Source organism: Neopsephotus bourkii, unplaced genomic scaffold (genome assembly GCF_033783945.1).
Source record: "Neopsephotus bourkii isolate Nb327-2 ecotype Australia unplaced genomic scaffold, CSIRO-AGI_Nbou_v1 NB_1739, whole genome shotgun sequence".
NCBI classification, from domain to species: Eukaryota; Metazoa; Chordata; class Aves; order Psittaciformes; family Psittacidae; genus Neopsephotus; species Neopsephotus bourkii.
In genome coordinates, this window is record NW_026902213.1 from 1 (window position 1) to 19,867 (window position 19,867).

The 19,867-nt window shown below is 59.3% G+C and overlaps 1 protein-coding gene across 1 annotated transcript; it reads left to right on the top strand.

Moving 5' to 3' along the window:
* The first annotated feature begins 12,983 nt into the window (after positions 1-12,983).
* On the top strand, positions 12,984-19,554 carry HAUS5 (HAUS augmin like complex subunit 5). Its single transcript, XM_061376803.1, has 20 exons — positions 12,984-12,988; positions 13,778-13,876; positions 14,009-14,071; positions 14,172-14,204; positions 14,561-14,585; positions 14,762-14,882; positions 14,969-15,107; positions 15,180-15,219; positions 15,307-15,368; positions 15,453-15,492; positions 15,576-15,631; positions 15,740-15,803; positions 15,896-16,041; positions 17,614-17,758; positions 18,028-18,108; positions 18,191-18,294; positions 18,363-18,420; positions 18,760-18,892; positions 18,957-19,071; positions 19,160-19,554. Exons 1-20 carry the CDS (start codon positions 12,984-12,986, stop codon positions 19,332-19,334), a joined length of 1,704 nt encoding a protein of 567 aa, XP_061232787.1. The 3' UTR covers positions 19,335-19,554.
* Positions 19,555-19,867: the final 313 nt, after the last annotated feature.

Below are 19,867 nucleotides of genomic sequence, written 5' to 3' on the forward strand. Positions count from 1 at the left end.
CCCAAAACACCCCTAAAACAGCCCAAAACACCCCTAAAACAGCCCAAAACATCCCTCAAACCAGCCCAAAACCCCCAAAACAGCACAAAACACCCCCCAAACCAGCCCAAAACACCCCCCAACCACCCTCAAAAGCCACCCCTTTACACCCCCAAAATCAAAACAGCACCCCCAAACCCACCCCAAACCCGACCCCATGCTGAGGGTGCAGTTGGGGGGGGCTGGTACCTCCCTAGGCCTTGGCTGCAGGGAGAGCTCCGAGGCAGAGACGGTGCCTGCAGGGACCCCGGGAGCACTGGCACCCAAACCCATCCCTAAACCGCCCCAAAACACCCTAAAAACACCCTAAAACCACCCAAAACATCCCTAAACCGCCCCAAAACACCCTAAAAACACCCAAAACCATCCCAAACCCATCCCTAAACCGCCCCAAAACACCCTAAAAACACCCAAAACCATCCCAAACCCATCCCTAAACCGCCCCAAAACACCCTAAAAACACCCTAAAACCACCCAAAACCACCCCAAAACCATCCCTAAACCGCCCCAAAACACCCTAAAACCACCCAAAACCATCCCAAAACATCCCCAAACCACCCCAAAACACCCTAAAACCACCCAAAACCATCCCAAACCCATCCCTAAACCGCCCCAAAACACCCTAAAAACACCCAAAACCATCCCAAACCCATCCCTAAACCGCCCCAAAACACCCTAAAACCACCCAAAACCATCCCAAAACCATCCCTAAACCGCCCCAAAACACCCTAAAAACACCCAAAACCATCCCAAAACCATCCCTAAACCACCCCAAAACACCCTAAAAACACCCAAAACCATCCCAAAACCATCCCTAAACGCCCCAACACCTAAAAACACCCAAAACCATCCCCAAAACCACCCTAAACCACCCCAAAACACCCAAAAACACCCTAAAACCACCCAAAACCATCCCAAAACCATCCCAAACCACCCCAAAACACCCTAAAAACACCCAAAACCATCCCTAAACCGGCCCAAAACACCCTAAAAACACCCAAAACCATCCCAAAACCATCCCTAAACCGCCCCAAAACACCCTAAAACCACCCAAAACCACCCCAAAACCACCCTAAACCACCCCAAAACACCCTAAAACCACCCAAAACCATCCCAAAACCATCCCTAAACCACCCCAAAACACCCTAAAACCACCCAAAACCATCCCAAAACATCCCTAAACCACCCCAAAACACCCTAAAACCACCCAAAACCACCCCAAAACAACCCTAAACCACCCCAAAACACCCCAAAACCACCCAAAACCACCCCAAAACCACCCAAAACCACCCCAAAACCACCATAAAACCACCCAAAACCACCCCAAAACCACCATAAATCCACCCAAAACCACCATAAAACCACCCAAAACCACCCCAAAACCACCCAAAACCACCCCAAAACACCCTAAAACCACCCAAAACCATCCCAAAACCATCCATAAACCCCCCCAAAACACCCTAAAACCACCCAAAACCATCCCAAACCACCCTAAAACGCCCCAAAACACCCTAAAATCACCCCAAAATCACCCCAAAATCCCAAAATAGCCCCAAAACACCCCAAAACCGCCCAAAACAACCCCAAACCACCCCAAAACACACTAAAACACCCCCCAAACACCCTAAACCACCCCAAAATGCCCCTCAACCACCCCAAAACCGCCCAAAACAACCCCAAACCACCCCAAAACACCCTAAAACACCCCCCAAAACCACCCCAAAACCACCCAAAACAACCCAAAACAACCCAAAACCACCCCAAAACCACCCAAAACACCCCAAAACACCCTAAAAACACCCTAAACCACCCCAAAACCACCCCAAAACACCCCAAAATGTCCCAAACCCACCCAAAACCACCCCAAAACACCCCAAAACCACCCAAAACCACCCCAAAACCACCCCAAACCACCCCAAAACCACCCCAAAACCACCCCAAAACACCCTAAAACCACCCAAAACCATCCCAAAACGTCCTCAAACCATCCCAGAATGTCTCAAACCCATCCACAAACCACCCCAAAACACCCCAAAACCACCCAAAACACCCCAAACCACCCCAAAATGCCCCAAAACCATCCCTAAACCACCCCAAAACACCCTAAAACCACCCAAAACCACCCCAAAACCACCCCAAACCACCCCAAAACACCCCAAAACCATCCCAAAACCACCCCAAAACACCCCAAAACCACCCAAAACCATCCCAAAACAACCCCAAACCACCCCAAAACGCCCCAAAATGACCCAAACCACCCCAAACCACTCCAAAACCACACAAAACACTCACAAATCACCCCAAGACCACCCCAAAATGACCCAAAACCACCCCAAACCACCCCAAAACACCCTAAAACCACCCAAAACCACCCCAAAACCCCCCCAAACCACCCCAAAATCACCCAAAACCACCCCAAACCACCCCAAACCACCCAAAAACACCCAAAACCACCCCAAAACGCCCCAAAACACCCCAAAATGACCCAAAACCATCCCAGAACTTCTCAAAACCACCCCAAAGCACTACAAAACCAATCCCAAAACCCTACATCTACCCAAAACCACCCCAAAACACCCCAAAAACACCCAAAACCATCCCAAAACCATCCCAAAACCATCCCTAAACCGCCCCAAAACACCCTAAAACCACCCAAAACCATCCCAAAACGTCCCCAAACCACCCCAAAATGTCCCAAAACCATCCCAAACCACCCCAAAACACCCTAAAACCACCCAAAACCATCCCAAAACGTCCCCAAACCACCCCAAAATGTCCCAAAACCATCCCAAACCACCCCAAAACACGCTAAAACCACCCAAAACCATCCCAAAACGTCCCCAAACCATCCCAAAACGTCCCAAAACCACCCCAAAACACCCTAAAACCACCCAAAACCATCCCAAAACGTCCCCAAACCACCCCAAAATGTCCCAAAACCATCCCAAACCACCCCAAACCACCCTAAAAACACCCAAAACCATCCCAAAACGTCCCCAAACCACCCCAAAATGTCCCAAAACCATCCCAGAACTTCTCAAAACCACCCCAAAGCACTACAAAACCAATCCCAAAACCCTACATCTACCCAAAACCACCCCAAAACCCCCTAAAACCATCCCCAACCCCCCCCAAACCACCCCAAAACCAACCTCAGCACCCCAAAACCACCCCAACCGCAGCAGTTTCCTGTTTCCATGGGCAGTTCCTTGCTCCCCAATCCCAGGTGATCCCTTTAGGAACCCTGAAGCATGGACACGGTGACGGCACTGATGGGGATGCAGCAACAGGGGCCCTTGGGATAACCCTTAGGGATAATGATTGGAATGGGGGGTGTGGGGCAGCAACTTTGGGGTCACTCTTGGGAAGCTGAGGCCATCCCATAGCCCCCGGAGACAAGGAGCTTCCCAGCTCCAGGAGTGAATCCCAAGCCCAGATCCCTTTGCAAAGGGGCTTCCAAGCCCATGGATGGTTCATGGAGACCCAACTGGAACCTCCACCATCCCATGGGCATGGAAGAGCCAAGGAGGGCACTCAAGGGATGGACCAGTATGGGCACATCACTGGGAATCCATCCCACCTGGAGCAGCTCATGGAGCACAACCAGCTCCTGCTCCTGGGGCAATCCCAAGGCCATATAGAGCCCCTCAGCCCTAGATGGATGCTGGTGGTCCCATGCTCTATAGGGATGCTCCTAACCCCATATGGATACCCTTGGTCCCACAGAGACCCCTCAGCCCCCCGTGGTGCCCCATAGGAGGACCCAGCAGCACTGAGCCAAGGGGGCAACGTCCATTCCCTGCTGCCAGAGCCAAGGGAACAGGACAGGGGCAGTGTTGAAACCCAGCCGGGAACTCAGCCCTGGGTGGGATGGGGAGGGAACGGGGTCTCAGCTCCCCATCACCCTCCCCAAGATCCCAGCTCCCCATCACCCTCCCCAAGATCCCAGCTCCCCATCACCCTCCCCAAGATCCCAGCTCCCCATCACCCTCCCCAAGATCCCAGCTCCCCATCACCCTCCCCAAGATCCCAGCTCCCCATCACCCTCCCCCAAGATCCCAGCTCCCCATCACCCTCCCCAGGACCCCGCTCCCCATCACCCTCCCCAGGACCCCGCTCCCCATCACCCTCCCCAGGACCCCGCTCCCCATCGCCCTTCCCTCCCCAGGACCCCGCTCCCCATCACCCTCCCCAAGATCCCAGCTCCCCATCACCCTCCCCAAGATCCCAGCTCCCCATCACCCTCCCCAAGATCCCAGCTCCCCATCACCCTCCCCAAGATCCCAGCTCCCCATCACCCTTCCCTCCTCCTCCGCAGCCTCTCCCCGCAGCACCATGGCCAGAAGGGAGGTGCTTGTCCCTCCCCATGGAGGGAAGGAAGGAGCTTGCCGGTAGCGTTCCTGAGCTGGGGATCTGAAGCCTGGATGGGCCCTTCCAGAGCACCCCTTCCCTTGCTCTCCTGCCGTGGTCCTGCTCATGCAGCCCCCACGCTGCTCCCCTCCCTTGCTGCCTCCTGCCCTTTCCCATGGGCTGCTCCCAGCCAGGCAGCCCCAGCCTGGGCCATTGCAGGGCGCTTCCGGTTTAACCCCAGCCAGGCAGCCCCAGCCTGGGCCATTGCAGGGCGCTTCCGGTTTAACCCCAGCCAGGCAGCCCCAGCCTGGGCCATTGCAGGGCGCTTCCGGTTTAACCCCAGCCAGGCAGCCCCAGCCTGGGCCATTGCAGGGCGCTTCCGCTTCCGGTTTAACCCCAGCCAGGCAGCCCCAGCCTGGGCCATTGCAGGGCGCTTCCGGTTTAACCCCAGCCAGGCAGCCCAGCCTGGGCCATTGCAGGGCGCTCCGTTAACCCCAGCCAGGCAGCCCCAGCCTGGGCCATTGCAGGGCACTTCCGGTTTAACCCCAGCCAGGCAGCCCCAGCCTGGGCCATTGCAGGGCGCTTCCGGTTTAACCCCAGCCAGGCAGCCCCAGCCTGGGCCATTGCAGGGCACTTCCGGTTTAACCCCAGCCAGGCAGCCCCAGCCTGGGCCATTGCAGGGCGCTTCCGGTTTAACCCCAGCCAGGCAGCCCCAGCCTGGGCCATTGCAGGGCGCTTCCGGTTTAACCCCAGCCAGGCAGCCCCAGCCTGGGCCATTGCAGGGCACTTCCGGTTTAACCCCAGCCAGGCAGCCCCAGCCTGGGCCATTGCAGGGCGCTTCCGGTTTAACCCCAGCCAGGCAGCCCCAGCCTGGGCCATTGCAGGGCGCTTCCGGTTTAACCCCAGCCAGGCAGCTCGTGCGCTCCCTCCCAGGCAGTGCTGCCAGGCTGGAAGCAGTCGAGGCCCACGTTAGGGTCCGGGTTAGCTCTTTCCCCACAGAAGGGGCTGCCCATTAAAGAGATAACCCCAGTATACCCCATTATAACACCCTTATGACCCATTATACCCCATTGTAACTCCATTATCAACCAATATACCCCATTATACCCCATCATAACCACATTATAAACCATTATACCCCATTATACTCCATTGTAAGCCCAATATACCCAATTATAACCCCATTATAACCCCATTATACCCCATTATAACCCCATGATACCCCATTATACCCAATTGTAACCCCACGATACCCTATTATAACCACATTATACCCCATTATAACCCCATAATACCCCACTGTAACCCCATTATAACCCCTTATAACCCATTGTAACCCCATTATAACACATTATACCCAATTATAACCCCATTATAACCCATTATACCCTATTATACTGCCATTATACCCCATTATAACCCTATTATACCTCCTTGTAACCCAATTATAACACATTATACCCCATCATAACCCATTATACCCTATTATACCGCCATTATACCCCATTATACCCCATTATAACCCTATTGTACTTCCTTGTAACTCAATTATAACACATTATACCCCATTATAACCCCATTACAACCCATTATACCCTATTATACCGCCATTATACCTCATTATACCCTCTTATACCCTGCTATAACCCAGTAAATGACCCTAAAAGTGCTATTTTCACCCCAAAATGATGTCGATAGCAAAGGAGCCTTTAATGGGGGGGTTATTGGGGGGGGGGGGGGGTTGGGCTCTCAGCCCCAGCGCCCACAGCAGCCCCAGGGGGCCAGGGGGGGGCAGCAGCAGCGGAGCCGAGATGGGTCCAGATGGGGCCGGATTGGGACCGGATGGAGCCGGGATGGGGCTGGATGGGGCCGGGATGGGTCTGGATGGAGCCGGGATGGGTCTGGATGGGGCCGGGATGGGTCTGGATGGGGCCGGATCAGATCTGGATGGGGCCGGATTGGGACCGGATGGAGCCGGGATGGGTCTGGATGGGGCCGGGATGGGTCTGGATGGAGCCGGGATGGGTCTGGATGGGGCCGGGATGGGTCTGGATGGGGCCGGATCAGATCTGGATGGGGCCGGATTGGGACCGGATGGAGCCGGGATGGGTCTGGATGGAGCCGGCCCAGGCCCGGATGGGGCCGAATGGGATCAGAATGGAGCTGAATTGGATTGGGATAGGGATGAACCGGATCGGGATGGAGACGAATGGGATTGGGATGGGACCAAACTGGGTTCAAATGGAGCCGAATGGGATCAGGATAGGGGTGAATGGGATCAGGATGGGACCGAATTGGATCTGAATGGAGCCGAATGGGATTGGGATGTGGCTGAACTGGGTCCAAAAGGAGTGGAACTGGATCAGGATGGGACTGAATGGGATCGGGATGGAGCTGAATAGGATTGGGATGGGACTGAACTGGGTCCACACGGAGCGGAACTGGATCGGGATGGAGCTGAACTGGGTCTGAATGGAGCCGAATGGGATTGGGATGGGACTGAACCAGATCGGGATGGAGCCGAATTGGGTCCAAATGGAGCCGAACGGGATTAGAATGGGACCGAACTGGATCAGGATGGAGCCGAATGGGATTGGGATGGGACCGAACTGGGTGATCCTGGAGCTGTGGATCATGCCAGAACACTGGATCCTGCTGGAACGCGACCGGATCCTGATGGAGCCGAACCGGATCATGCCGGGGTATTGGATCATTGCGGAGCACTGGATCACGATGGAGCCAAACTGGATCAGTCTGGAGCCATGGATCATTCCGGATCCCTGCATCACTCTGGAGCATTGGATCATCCCGGAACACCGGATCGTGCCGGAGCCGCACCGGGCTCTCTGGGAGCACCGGCTCCTGCTGCAGCTCCGCCCCGTTCCAGAGCAGCAGATCCCATCGGCATCGCAGGTCCTGGCGCGTGGGAGCGGATCCTCTGGGATCGGGATCGGGATCGGGGTGCTCCCCACAGGGACACGGATCCGGGGCCGGCTGCTGCGGGGGGGGGGAGCGCTGGCACGGACACAGCATTCCATGGGACTGGAAGAGTGGAACCGGGCTCCAGGAGGGGGGGCTCTGGGGGAGGGGGCAGAGTCACCATTGCCCCCCATTGCCCCTCATTATCCCCCATTACCCCCTTTACCCCCATTGCCCATTACCCCCAATGCTCCCCATTACCCCCATTACCCCCATTACCCTCCATTATCCCCATTACCACCATTGCCCCCCATTACCCCCATTCCCCATTACCCCCATTACCCTCCATTATCCCCATTACCCTCATTGCCCCCATTACCCCATTACCCCCCATTGCCCATTACCCCCATTGCCCCCCATTACCCCCATTCCCAACTCACTTCCCACTGCTCCGCATTGGATCCAAAGATGGGGCTGGGGATGTCCCGGTCCCGCCGCGCATCCGGTTGCGGCTCCCATTGAGGCTCCAGGGACGGGTTCGAGTCCCGAGGTCCCGGGTTCGAGTCCCGAGGTCCCGGGATCGAGCCCCCAGGTCCCGGGTTCGGGTCCTGAGGTCCCGGGTTCGGGTCCCGAAGTCCCGGGTTCGGGTCCTGAGGTCCCGGGTTCGAGTCCCGAGGTCCCCGATTCGGGTCCCGAGGTCCCGGGTTCGGGTCCCGAGGTCCCCGGTTCGGGTCCCGAAGTCCCGGGTTCGGGTCCTGAGGTCCCGGGTTCGGGTCCCGAGGTCCCCGGTTCGGGTCCCGAGGTCCCGGGTTCGGGTCCTGAAGTCCCGGGTTCGAGCCCCGGTGCCCCCGGAGCAGCGGCGAGAGCCGGGGGGGGAGGCCCCGGTGCCCCCCCCCCCGGAGCAGCGCCCCCAGCACCGAGCGGCTCCGCTCCCGCAGCAGCACCGGGGCCCGGCGCAAGAGCGCCCCCAAGCGGGCGGCCAGGACCCGCGCTATGGGGTGATAGGGGGCGGGCATTGGGACCCCCAAGTTATGGGGCACCCCCTTTGTGCCCCCCAAGCTATGGGGCGGGGTCTGGGTCCCCTCTCTGGAGCCTCCCTTAGTGCCCTCCAAGTTATGGGGCGGGTTCTGGGGGTCCCCTATGGAGCCTCCCAAGTTATGGGGCGGGTTCTGGGGGTCCCCTATGGAGCCCCCCAAGTTATGGTGCGCCCCCTTTGTCCCCCCCAAGTTATGGGGCGGGGTCGGGGTTCCCACTATGGAGCCCCCCTTTGTGCCCCCCAAGTTATGGGGTGGGGTCTGGGGATCCCCCTTTGTGCCCCCCCCGAGGTTATGGGGCTCCCCCGCTGTGGAGCCCCCCAAGTTATGGGGCGAGGTCTGGGTCACCCCTATGGAGCCCCCCAAGTTATGGGGCACCCCCATAGTGGGCGGGGTGCGGAGGCCCCGCCCCACGTGACCCGAAGTGACCTCGCGGGCGAAGAGCCCGCGGGGGTGGGGCAGGAGGCGGTGCTGGGTGATGACCACGTGACGCGGGGGGGGGAGGGGGCTGCGGGGGGCGCGCAGGGGCCAGGATCGGGCCCGGGCCCCGCCCCCCCCCCCCGGCCCCCCCCGCGCCCGCCCCAGTTTGGTCGCGTTCAGTTCCCGCCTCGTGCGGAGGCGGCGGCGGGGGAGGGGCGGAGCGGGGGGGGGAGCGGAGCGGTGGCGGCTCATGGGAACAGCCTGCGGGGGGGGGGGATGGCGGGAAATGGGGGGGAATGGCGGGAAATGGGGAGGAAAAGAGGGGGAAATGGGGAGGAAAGGAGGAGAAATGGGGGAAATGGGGAGGAAATGGCGGGAAATGGGGAGGAAAGGAGGAGAAATGGGGGAAATGGGGAGGAAATGGCGGGAAATGGGGGGGGGGAAATAGGAGAAAGGGGGAAAATGGGGGGAAAGGAGGGAAAATGGGGGGAAATGGGGAGGAAATGGGGGAAATGGGGGAGGGAATGGTGGGAAATGGGGAGGGAATGGTGGGAAATGGGGGGAAAGGGGGGGAAATAGGAGAAAGGAGGGAAATGGGGAGGAAAGGAGGGAAAATGGGGGGAAATGGAGGAAAGGGTGGAAATGGGGTGGGAATGGCGGGAAATGGGGAGGGAATGGTGGGAAATGAGGGGAAAGGGGGGGAAATAGGAGAACGGAGGGAAATGGGGAGGAAAGGAGGGAAAATGGGGGGAAATGGGGAGGAAATGGCGGGAAATGGGGAGGGAATGGTGGGAAATGGGGAGGGAATGGTGGGAAATGGGGGAAAGGGGGGGGAAATAGGAGAAAGGAGGGAAATGGGGAGGAAAGGAGGGAAAATGGGGGGAAATGGGGAGGAAATGGCGGGAAATGGGGAGGGAATGGTGGGAAATGGGGAGGGAATGGTGGGAAATGGGGGGAAAGGGGGGGGAAATAGGAGAAAGGAGGGAAATGGGGAGGAAAGGAGGGAAAATGGGGGGAAATGGGGAGGAAATGGCGGGAAATGGGGAGGGAATGGTGGGAAATGGGGGATGGAATGGTGGGAAATGGGAAAAGGGGGGAGAGGAGAAAGGAGGGAAATGGGGAGGAAAGGAGGGAAAATGGGGGGAAATGGGGAGGAAATGGTGGGAAATGGGGTGGGAATGGCGGGAAATGGGGAGGAAATGGTGAGAAATAGGCAGTTGTGGGAAAAGGAGGGGAAAGGGGGGAAATGGGGGAGAAAAGAGGGGAAATGGGAAGGAAATGTCAGGAAATGGGGTGGGAATGGGGGGAAATGGGGGGAAGGGGGGGAAAGGAGAGGAAATGGGGGAAGGGGGAAAGGGGGGAGAAAAGAGGGGGAATGGGGAGGAAATGGTGGGAAATGGGGATGAAAGGAGGAGAAATGGAGGAAATGGGGAGGAAATGGCGGGAAATGGGGAGGGAATGGTGGAAAGAGGGGGGGAAAGGGGGAGAAAAGAGGGGAATGGGGAAAAGGGGAAATGGGGAGAAATAGGTGGGAAATGGGAATTGTGGGAAATGAGGGGAAAAGGAGTGGAAATGGGGAGGCAATGGTGGGAAATGGGGGAGAAATGGGTGGGAAATGGGAATGGGGGAAAAGGAGGGGAAATGGGGAGGAAATAGGGGAGAAAGGGGGGGAAGTGGGGGAAATGGGAAATGAGAAATGGGAAGGAAATGGGGGAAATCAGGAGGAAACGGGAGGGAAATGGGAAGAAATCTCAGGAATGGGGGGAAATGGGGGGGAAATGAGAGAAATGCAGAGGGAATGGGGGAAATGAGAGAAAAAAGGGAGGAAATGGGGGTGAGGAAATGGAATTGTGACGTTTGATCCCCCAAAGAGCTGCAGTTCGCCCCATGGAGAGCCCAGGATCCCCATTGCCCCCCATAGATCCATTACTCCCATTGCCCCCATTGCTCACATTGCCCTTCATTGCCCCATTACCTCCCATCACCCCCATTGTCTCCATTGCCCCCATTACCCCCATTGCCCCATTACCCCGCATTGCCCCCATTACCCCCACATTGCCCCCATTTCCCCCATTATCCCCCATTACTCCCATTGCCCCCCATTACCCCCACATTGGCCCCATTACCCCCCGTTACCCCGACTGTCCCCGTTGCCCCCCATTACTCCCATTGCCCCCATTAACACCACATTGGCCCCTTTACCCCCATTGCCTCCATTACTTCCATTGCCCCCATTACCCCCACATTGGCCCCATTGCCCCCATTACTCCCACATTGGCCCCATTGCCCCCATTACCCCCACATTGGCCCCATTGCCCCCCATTACTCCCATTGCCCGATTAACCCCACATTGCCCCCATTGCCCCCATTACTGCCATTACCCCATTGACTCCATTACCCCGACTGTCCCCATTACCCCCCACTACTGCCATTGCCCCAACATTGGCCCCATTTTCCCCATTACCCCCGATTGCCCCATTACCCCCATTGCCCCCATTCCCCCCATTGCCCTTATTAACCCCACATTGCCCCCATTCCCCCATTACTCCCATTGCCTTTATTAACCCCACATTGCCCCCATCCCCCCATTACTCCCATTGCCCTTATTAACCCCACATTGCCCCCATTGTTCCCATTGCCCCCATTACTCCCATTGCCCCCATTACCCCCGCATTGGCCCCATTGCCCCCGTTACCTCCATTACCCCCATTGCCCCCACACTGACCCCATTACTGCCATTGCCCCCATTAACCCCATTGCCTCCATTACCCCTCCATTGGCCCCATTTCCCCCATTACTGCCATTGCCCCCATTACCGCCATTGTCCCCATTACCCCCATTGACCCCATTAGCCCCACATTGGCCCCATTGTCTCCATTACCCCTCCATTGCCCCCATTACCCCCACATTGGCCCCATTACCCCCCATTACCCCGACTGTCCACATTGCCCCCCATTACTCCCACTGCCCCCATTACCCCCACATTGCCCCCATTACTGCCATTGCCCCCATTTTCCCCATTACCCCCAATTGCCCCCATTGCCCCTCATTGCCCCTATTCCCCCATTGACCCCATTACTCCCATTGCCGCCATTAACCCCACATTGCCCCATTGTTCCCATTGCCCCCCATTACTCCCATTGCCCCCATTACCCCCACATTGGCCCCATTGCACCCGACTGCCCCCATTACCCCCCATTGCCTCCATTACCCCCCATTACTCCCATTGCCCCCATTAATCCCACATTAGCCCCATTACCTCCATTGCCTCCATTACCCCCACATTGGCCCCATTACCTCCATTACCCCCATTGCCCCCACATTGGCCCCGTTACTGCCATTGCCCCCATTTCCCCCATTAACCCCATTGCCCCCATTAACCCCATTACCCCTCCATTGGCCCCATTTCCCCCATTACTGCCATTGTCCCCATTAACCCCATTGCCCCCATTACCCCCACATTGGCCCCATTACCCCCCATTGCTCCCCATTACCCCCATTGTCCCCATTGCCCTCATTAAACCCATTGACCCCATTACCCCCACATTGGCCCCATTGCCTCCATTACCCCTCCATTGGCCCCATTTCCCCCATTACTGCCATTGTCCCCATTGTCCCCATTACCCCATTGTCCCCATTACCCCCCCATTGCTCCCCATTACCCCCATTGTCCCCATTGCCCTCATTAAACCCATTGACCCCATTACCCCCACATTGGCCCCATTGCCTCCATTACCCCTCCATTGGCCCCATTTCCCCCATTACTGCCATTGTCCCCATTACCCCATTACCCCCATTACTCCATTGCCCCCCATTACCTCCATTACCCCATTACCCCCACATTGGCCCCATTTCCCCCATTACCCCCATTACCCCCCATAGGCCCCATTGACCCCCCCCGCCCCACCTCTCCTCGCGCCTGCGGCCGTTACAGGGGGCGGAGTCAGCTGAGGAGAGCGGAGGGGCTACTCTCCCGCCCTGTGCTCTGATTGGCTGCGAGGCACAGTGGGTGGAGCCAGGTGCTGATTGGCTGTCGTGGAAGTGGGCGGGGCGACAGGAACAGGGCGCGCGTTGCCTGGGGGGGGTGGGAGGAAGGCGATGGGACCCCTATGGACCCCTATAGAACCCTATGGGGCAAGGACAGGTTCACACCCATTGCTGGCTCCATGGCTTTATATGGGGGGCAATGGGTGTAAAGGGGGCAGTGGGGTAAAGGGGGCAATGGGGTAAAGGGGGCAATGGGGGTCTCGAGCTCTGTTCCCCACAGCCTCCCCACATCCTGGTACTGGAGCTGCTGTTGCTGCGCCCCCATCCAAGGGACTTGTAAGGAGACCCCCTCCCTCCATGGTGAGACCCTGCAGGGACCCATAGAGACCCATAGAGACCCATAGAGACCCATAGACTATAGGGACTACAACTCTGATCATGCAACGCGGCACCCATACAGCCCTGTTATGGCGTCGCCCAGTTAGGACTACAACTCCCATCATGCCCCACGCTGCCCATAGAGACCCATTATGGCTATGCCCAGGAGGGGACTACAACTCCCATTATGCAAAGCGGCACCCATAGAGCACCACCATGGCGGCGCCCAGCCGGGACTACATCTCCCATCATACCTCGCGGCGCACATAAAGCAGCATTAAGGCGTTGCCCAGCCGGAACTACAACTCCCATCATGCCACGCGGCACCCAGAGAGCAACCGTCATGGCTGCGACCAGCCGGGACTACAACTCCCATCATGCTTTGCGGCTCCCATAGAGCGCCATTATGGCTGCGACCAGCCGGGACTACAACTCCCATCATGCCTTGCGGCTCCCATAGAGCACCATTATGGCTGCGACCAGCCGGGACTACAACTCCCATCATGCCTTGCGGCTCCCATAGAGCACCATTATGGCTGCGACCAGCCGGGACTACCACTCCCATCATGCCTTGCGGCTCCCATAGAGCACCATTAACACAGGGGCCGGGCTCTACTACAACTCCCGTGATACCGTGCGGCGCTCCGAAGCGCGCCAATTTCGCCCATCATGGCGGAGCTGGGCCGCTGGATCCGCACCGAGCTGAAGCCGCCCCCCAGCGCCCTCCCCTCCGAGCCCGCCCTGCGCAGGTTGGAGCCCCCCCGGACCCCCAATGGGGGCTTTTGGGGTCCCCGAACGAGGGGGGGGTTGGGGTCCCTGGGGGGGGAGGGGGGTTGGGGCGCTCCTGACCCCCTCTCTTTGTCTCCCCTCCCCCCCCCCAGGCTGTGCATGGGGCCCTGTGCCCCCATCTGGGATTACGTCATCGGTCACGTGCGGCACCCGCGGTGAGGAGGGGACCCCAACATCGGGGGGAGGGGGGGAGAGGGGGAAAACCCCAACATCTGGAGGGTCCCCCAAACCCATGGGCGGGGTTTGTTCCTATAGGAACGTGAAGAAGATCAAAGGGAACCTGCTGTGGTATCCGCTGCACCCCAACATGGGGGGGGACGACCCCCAAAACGCCCCCTTTGGGGAGCCCCAAGATCATTGAGGAGCCTCCAAAACCCCTCAGGGCCCCCCCAAACCCCTTTGCCTGTTAGGCCCCCTCCCCCCAAATTCCATTGGGATCCCAGCACCCCCCAATTCCCCTTTATGACCCCCCCCAAACCCCTTTTCCTCTCCCAGATCCATGCACGGGAGCCCCACATTCCTTTAGGACCCCTCCAAATCCCATTGGGATCCCCAGGAACCCCCAATTCCCTCCCACGATCCCCAGACCCCCCCCAAATCCTCCTTTAACCCCCCCCCCGTTTGCTCCTTAACTCGGGGCTCAGGTACCGGCACCTCAAGGACATACAGGTTTGGGGGGGGGAGCAGGGTTTTTGGGGGGGCTCTGTGGGGTTTTGGGGGGGTCCCAAAGGGATGGGGGGGGTGGGTGTTTGGGGGGGGCACAATTTGGGGGGTGGGGGAGGGAGAAAAAGGGGCTTAAGGATGGGGGGGGGTGTCCTCAGGTGACCTCTGGTGTCTCTCCCCAGCATGGGGTGGACTCAAGCATGCCTTATATGGAAGTGGGCGTGGCCTTGAAGCAGCTGAGGGCGGAGCTTGACGTGGTGGGCGGGGCCGTGGGAGAGGCCGGGGCAGTGGTGCTGGAGCTGGGTGAGTTGATTGGGGTGGGGGGCGAGGGAAGGGGCGGGGCTACCGGTCACCTGACCTGAGACTCTGCCCCCTTTATTGCCTTATAGAGGAGGCGCTGGGGGCGGAGCTTCGCCGCCAGGGGGCGGAGCGCCGCCGAGGGGCGGAGCTTCGGGCCCTGGGGGCAGAGGCAGTGCGGGAGGGGCTGCAGCTGCGGAAGGGGCGTGGCCAGATAAGCTCCGCCCACCGGTAAGCGAGGAGGGGGCGGAGCTTTGGTGGGAGGCTGGGGGGCAGCATTCCCATGATGCTCTGCACTTCCAGGAACCCACAGCCAAAGCCGGGAATAAAGATGAAAGTGGCGGTAAGAAGGGGTGGGGCTTATTGGAAAGGAGGCGGGGCTTGTGGAAGGGGGCGTGGTCTGAGCGTGGCCACTCCCCCCTTTCCCCAGGCCGTGTGCAGGCTGCGGGAGGAGGCACTGGAGGAGCTGCTGGAGCTCCGCCCCTTGTCGAGGTAAACCCCGCCCACCGCTTCCATAAGCCCCGCCCCCTTCAGGGCAAGCCCCGCCCTCTCTGCCCTTCCCATTGCCCCCCATAGGCCGCAGGAGCTCACCATGCTCTGGCTGCAGGAGGCCAAGGTGGGTGCTCGGGGTGGGGGGAGGGAGGCTGATCCTAGCAGTCATGTGACTCCCCCCCACGTGACCTGATCGCCCCCCCACAGGCGCTGCTGAACCAACACAGCCCGGAGGAGGTGCTGGAGGCCCTGGAGAGGCTGCGGTGAGGGGAGGGGCTTAGGAAAGGGGAGGGGCTTAAGAGAGATGGGACTTTGGGAGGGGGTGGAGCTTAGGGAAGAACCCAAACCCCCCCCCCATTATTCCATTGCAGGAAGGGGTACCCCAAAATCAGCCCTGACCCTGATGCTCAGCCCGCTATGAAGAGCCTCATCCAGGTGAATGGGGGGGCTTGAGGGGCACATGAGGGGGTGCTTTAGGGCTTGGAGCTCCCCGTTGATGTGGGGTCCCCCCCTTTGCCCCCCCCCAGGACTGCTGGGTGGATGTGGGGGGGCTCTGGGACCTCGTCCCCCCCTTGGCCTCCCGTTTGCCCACCCTGAGGCTCCGGCTGCTGCAGCTGCAGGGGGAGATCCAGCTGCACCTGGAGGGGGACCCCCGAGCCCAGGAGGCTGCCAGGTAAAACCTGCACCCCAAAACACCCCCCCTGCGCCCCAAAACACCCCCTGCACCCCAAAACACCCCCTGCACCTCAAAACACCCCCCCTGCACCTCAAAACACCCCCTGCACCCCAAAACACCCCCCCTGCACCCCAAAACACCCCCCCTGCACCCCAAAACACCCCCTGCACCCCAAAACACCCCCTGCACCCCAAAACACCCCCTGCACCCCAAAACACCCCCTGCACCTCAAAACACCCCCTGCACCCCAAAACACCCCCTCTGCACCCCAAAACACCCCCTGCACCCCAAAACACCCCCCTGCACCCCAAAACACCCCCTGCACCCCAAAACACCCCCTCTGCACCCCAAAACACCCCCTGCACCCCAAAACACCCCCTCTGCACCCCAAAACACCCCCCCTGCACCCCAAAACACCCCCTGCACCCCAAAACACCCCCTCTGCACCCCAAAACACCCCCTGCACCCCAAAACACCCCCTGCACCCTCAAAACAACACCCCCTGCCTCAAACCCCTGCACTCAAAATCTCTGCACCCCAAAACACCCCCTGCTCCCAAAACACTCCCTGCACCCCAAAACACCTGGACCTCAAAACAGCCCCTGACCCCAAAACACTCCCCTGCACCCCAAAACACCCTGCACCCAAAACACCCCCTGCACCCTAAAACACCCCCCTGCACCTCAAAACACCCCCCGCACCCAAAACACCCCCTGCTTACAACTGCTCCTGTGACCCAAAACACCCCCCTGCACCCCAAAACACCCCCTGCACCTCAAAACACCCCCTGTTGCCCCAAACACTTTGATCAAAAACACCCCCTGTACCGAAAACACCCCCTGCACCCAAAACACCCCCCTGACCTCAAAACAGCCCTGCACCCCTAAAACACCCCCCCATCCCCCCCCCCCCCCTGCACCTCAAAACAGCCCCTGCACCCCAAAACACCCCTCTACACCCCAAAACACCCCCTGCACCCCAAAACACCTGCACCCCAAAACACCCCCCTGCACCCAAAACACCCACTTTACACCCCAAACACACCCCCTGCACCCCAAAACACCCCCTTACACCCTGAAACACCCTTCACCTCAAAACAGCCCCTCAGCACCCCCTCTACACACCCGACACCCCCTGCACCTCAAAACACCCCCCTGCACCCCAAAACACCCCTCTGCACCACAAAACACCCCCTCTGCACCCCAAAACACACCCCCTGCACCCCAAAACACCCCCCTGTGCCCCAAAACTTCTTTGCACCCAAAAACCTCTGCACCCAAAACACACCCCTGCACCCCAAAACACCTCCTTGCACCTCAAAACACCCCCTGGCACCCCAAAACGCACCCCTGCACCCCAAAACACCTCCTTTGCACCCCAAAACACCCCCTGGCACCCCAAAACGCACCCCTGCACTCCAAAACACCCGCTTTTCATCCCAAAACTTCCCCTGGGTTCCACCCATGACCTTTTCCTCCCTTTAGGGACCCCCCCCCACAGTCCCTGCATCCTTTTTGGGGTCCCAAAACCCCCCTTTCAATGGGTTCTGGACCCCTTTGCCCCCCCCAGGTTGATGCTGGAGGCCGCAGGGCTCTCGGGGGCTCGGGGGGCCCTGCTCCAGCAGAGCCGGGATCTATGGGGCAGCCCCATAGAGCCCGCAGAGGCTGCCCTGGGGCCATTGAAGAGGCGGCTGCAGGAGGGGAAGCAGCGGCTGGTGGGTGCCAATGGGGGGATATGGGGATGGGGGGGGACCCATAAGGGTCCCAGTGGTGCTTTTTGGGGGGAATGAGGGATATTTGGGGGTTCTGGAGGGGGATTTGGGATCTATAGGGGATGCTATGGAGGAGTTTGGGGCTTTAGGGGTTCTGGTTGGGTTTGGGGTTAAGGGAGATGCTTGGGGGGGGAATTTGGGGCGATATTTAAGGGATTTGGGGGTCATGGGGGGGATTTGGGTCCCTCCCCCCCCCTCTCCATCCCTTCCAGTCCCATCGCTGGATCCAGCTCCGGGCTTTGGCTGCAGCCAATGGGAAGCTGCGGGCGCAGCTGCGGCCCCTGCAGGCCCAGGTGAGCAAAGGGGAGAGGGGGAGGGGGCGGGGCTTAAGGGAGAGGAGGCGGAGCCTCACCCCTTTGGCCACGCCCCTTTCAGGTCCTAGGGGCTGTGCGGCCCCCGCCAGGGCTGCAGGGGGAGGGGCAGCGGCTGCTGGAAGCGCTGAGCATGCTGGGAAAGGAGAGGGTGCCCCTCCCCCAGAGGTGAGTGAATGGGGGGGGGAGGGAAGGGGGGGGGAAGGGCTGTGCTGACGCCTCCTTTTTCCCTTTAGCCCCGCCTACAGCCCCTTGCAGCCAATCAGACGTGCCCTAGGGATGGCAGAGAGTGAGGTGGGGGAGGGGCAATGAGGGGAGGGGCCATAAAGGGGGAGGGGAAGGGGGAGGCCATAAAGGGAGAGGGGGATTTGTGGGAGGGACCAAAAAAGGCAGAGGGAAATGGGGGAGGGGCCATAAAGGGGGGAGGAGAAATGGAGGGAGGGGTCATAAAGGGAGGAGGGGCCATAGAGGGGGAGGGGAGATGGGGGAGGGGTCATAAAGGGGGAGGGGCCATAAAGGGGGGAAAGGCCATAAAGGGGATGGGAAATCAGGGGAGGAACCATAAAGGGGGAGGGGCCATAAAGGGGGAGGAGCCATAAAGGGGGAGGGGCTCAGGGGGTGTTTTTGCCTCAGCCCCCACAGGGGGCGCTGTTGCGAGCGGCAGCGCTGCGGGAGGAGCTGGAGCAGCTGCGGGGGGAGCTGGAGCAGCTGCGGGGGGCGTGGTCAGCGCAAGGGGCGGGGCCGGTTAAGCCCCGCCCACCCCGCGGTGAGTAAAGGGGGGAGGTGGGGGGATGAGGGTGTGGCTGGCTCTGACCCAGCCCCCTTCGCAGGACCCGCGGTGGGCGTGGCCATCGCTGAGCTCCTCCCCCAGCTGCAAATGGTGTCCAAGCACGTCCGGCAGCGCATCGAAAACTGGCCCCACCTCCAGGACATCGTCAGCCAATGGTGAGCCGGCGAGGGTGGGTCTGTAACAGGCCACGCCCCCCCGTGGGTGACGTCACATCGGCCCTCCCCCTTCCTTCATCTCTCATAGGTGGGAGCAGCCGGCTCAGTGGATACCAGCTGCCTCCCCCAGCAACATCCCCTTCTCCCATTGGCTGAACCGCTGGTCCCAGGCTACCCATGCCCTGGGCTTGCCCCGCCCCCTCCCCTTAGCCTCGCCCACCAGCGACGAGGAAGGGCGTGACCAGAGCAAGCCCCACCCCTGAGCCTTGGTTTCATCAGATGCTCCTATTGGATGGGGTGCAGGAGGCGGGGCTTCCAATGGGGGGGGTGGCCTCAAGGCTGAGGCCCTGGAAGGGGAATAGAGTAGGTCCTATAGAAATAAAGCAGGTCCTGTGTTAATTACATGTAAATGAGGTTGTGCCCATGTTAATGAGATGCAAAGCAGGCCTTGTGTTAATAAACTCGTTCCCCCTGCAATATCAGCATCTCAGAACAATGCATAGATAACGTGTGGCCTACAATAAAACATAAATAAAGTAGGCCCTAACGCTAATGACATGTAAATAGAGCAGGGCCTGCACTAAAAGGCCACAAATTAAGTAGGCCCTACATTAATAACATGTAAATAAGGAAAGGTCTATGTTAGTCACGTGTAAATAAGGTCAGTCCTACATAAACTGCATGTCATTAAAGCAGGTGCTATGCTAATTGCATGTAAATAAGGGGGGGTGTAATGATGCTGGGATGAGAAATGGGGGAGGGATGGAGGGAGAGGGGGAGAAATGGCAGGAATAGG

What these genes read in the sequence shown, in the direction of transcription:
- HAUS5 (XM_061376803.1), top strand. An exon ending in TCTGGCTGCAGGAGGCCAAG is followed by an intron (nt 15,493 to 15,575) that starts GTGGGTGCTCGG and finishes GCCCCCCCACAG; the next exon opens with GCGCTGCTGAACCAACACAG. An exon ending in CAGGACATCGTCAGCCAATG is followed by an intron (nt 19,072 to 19,159) that starts GTGAGCCGGCGA and finishes CATCTCTCATAG; the next exon opens with GTGGGAGCAGCCGGCTCAGT.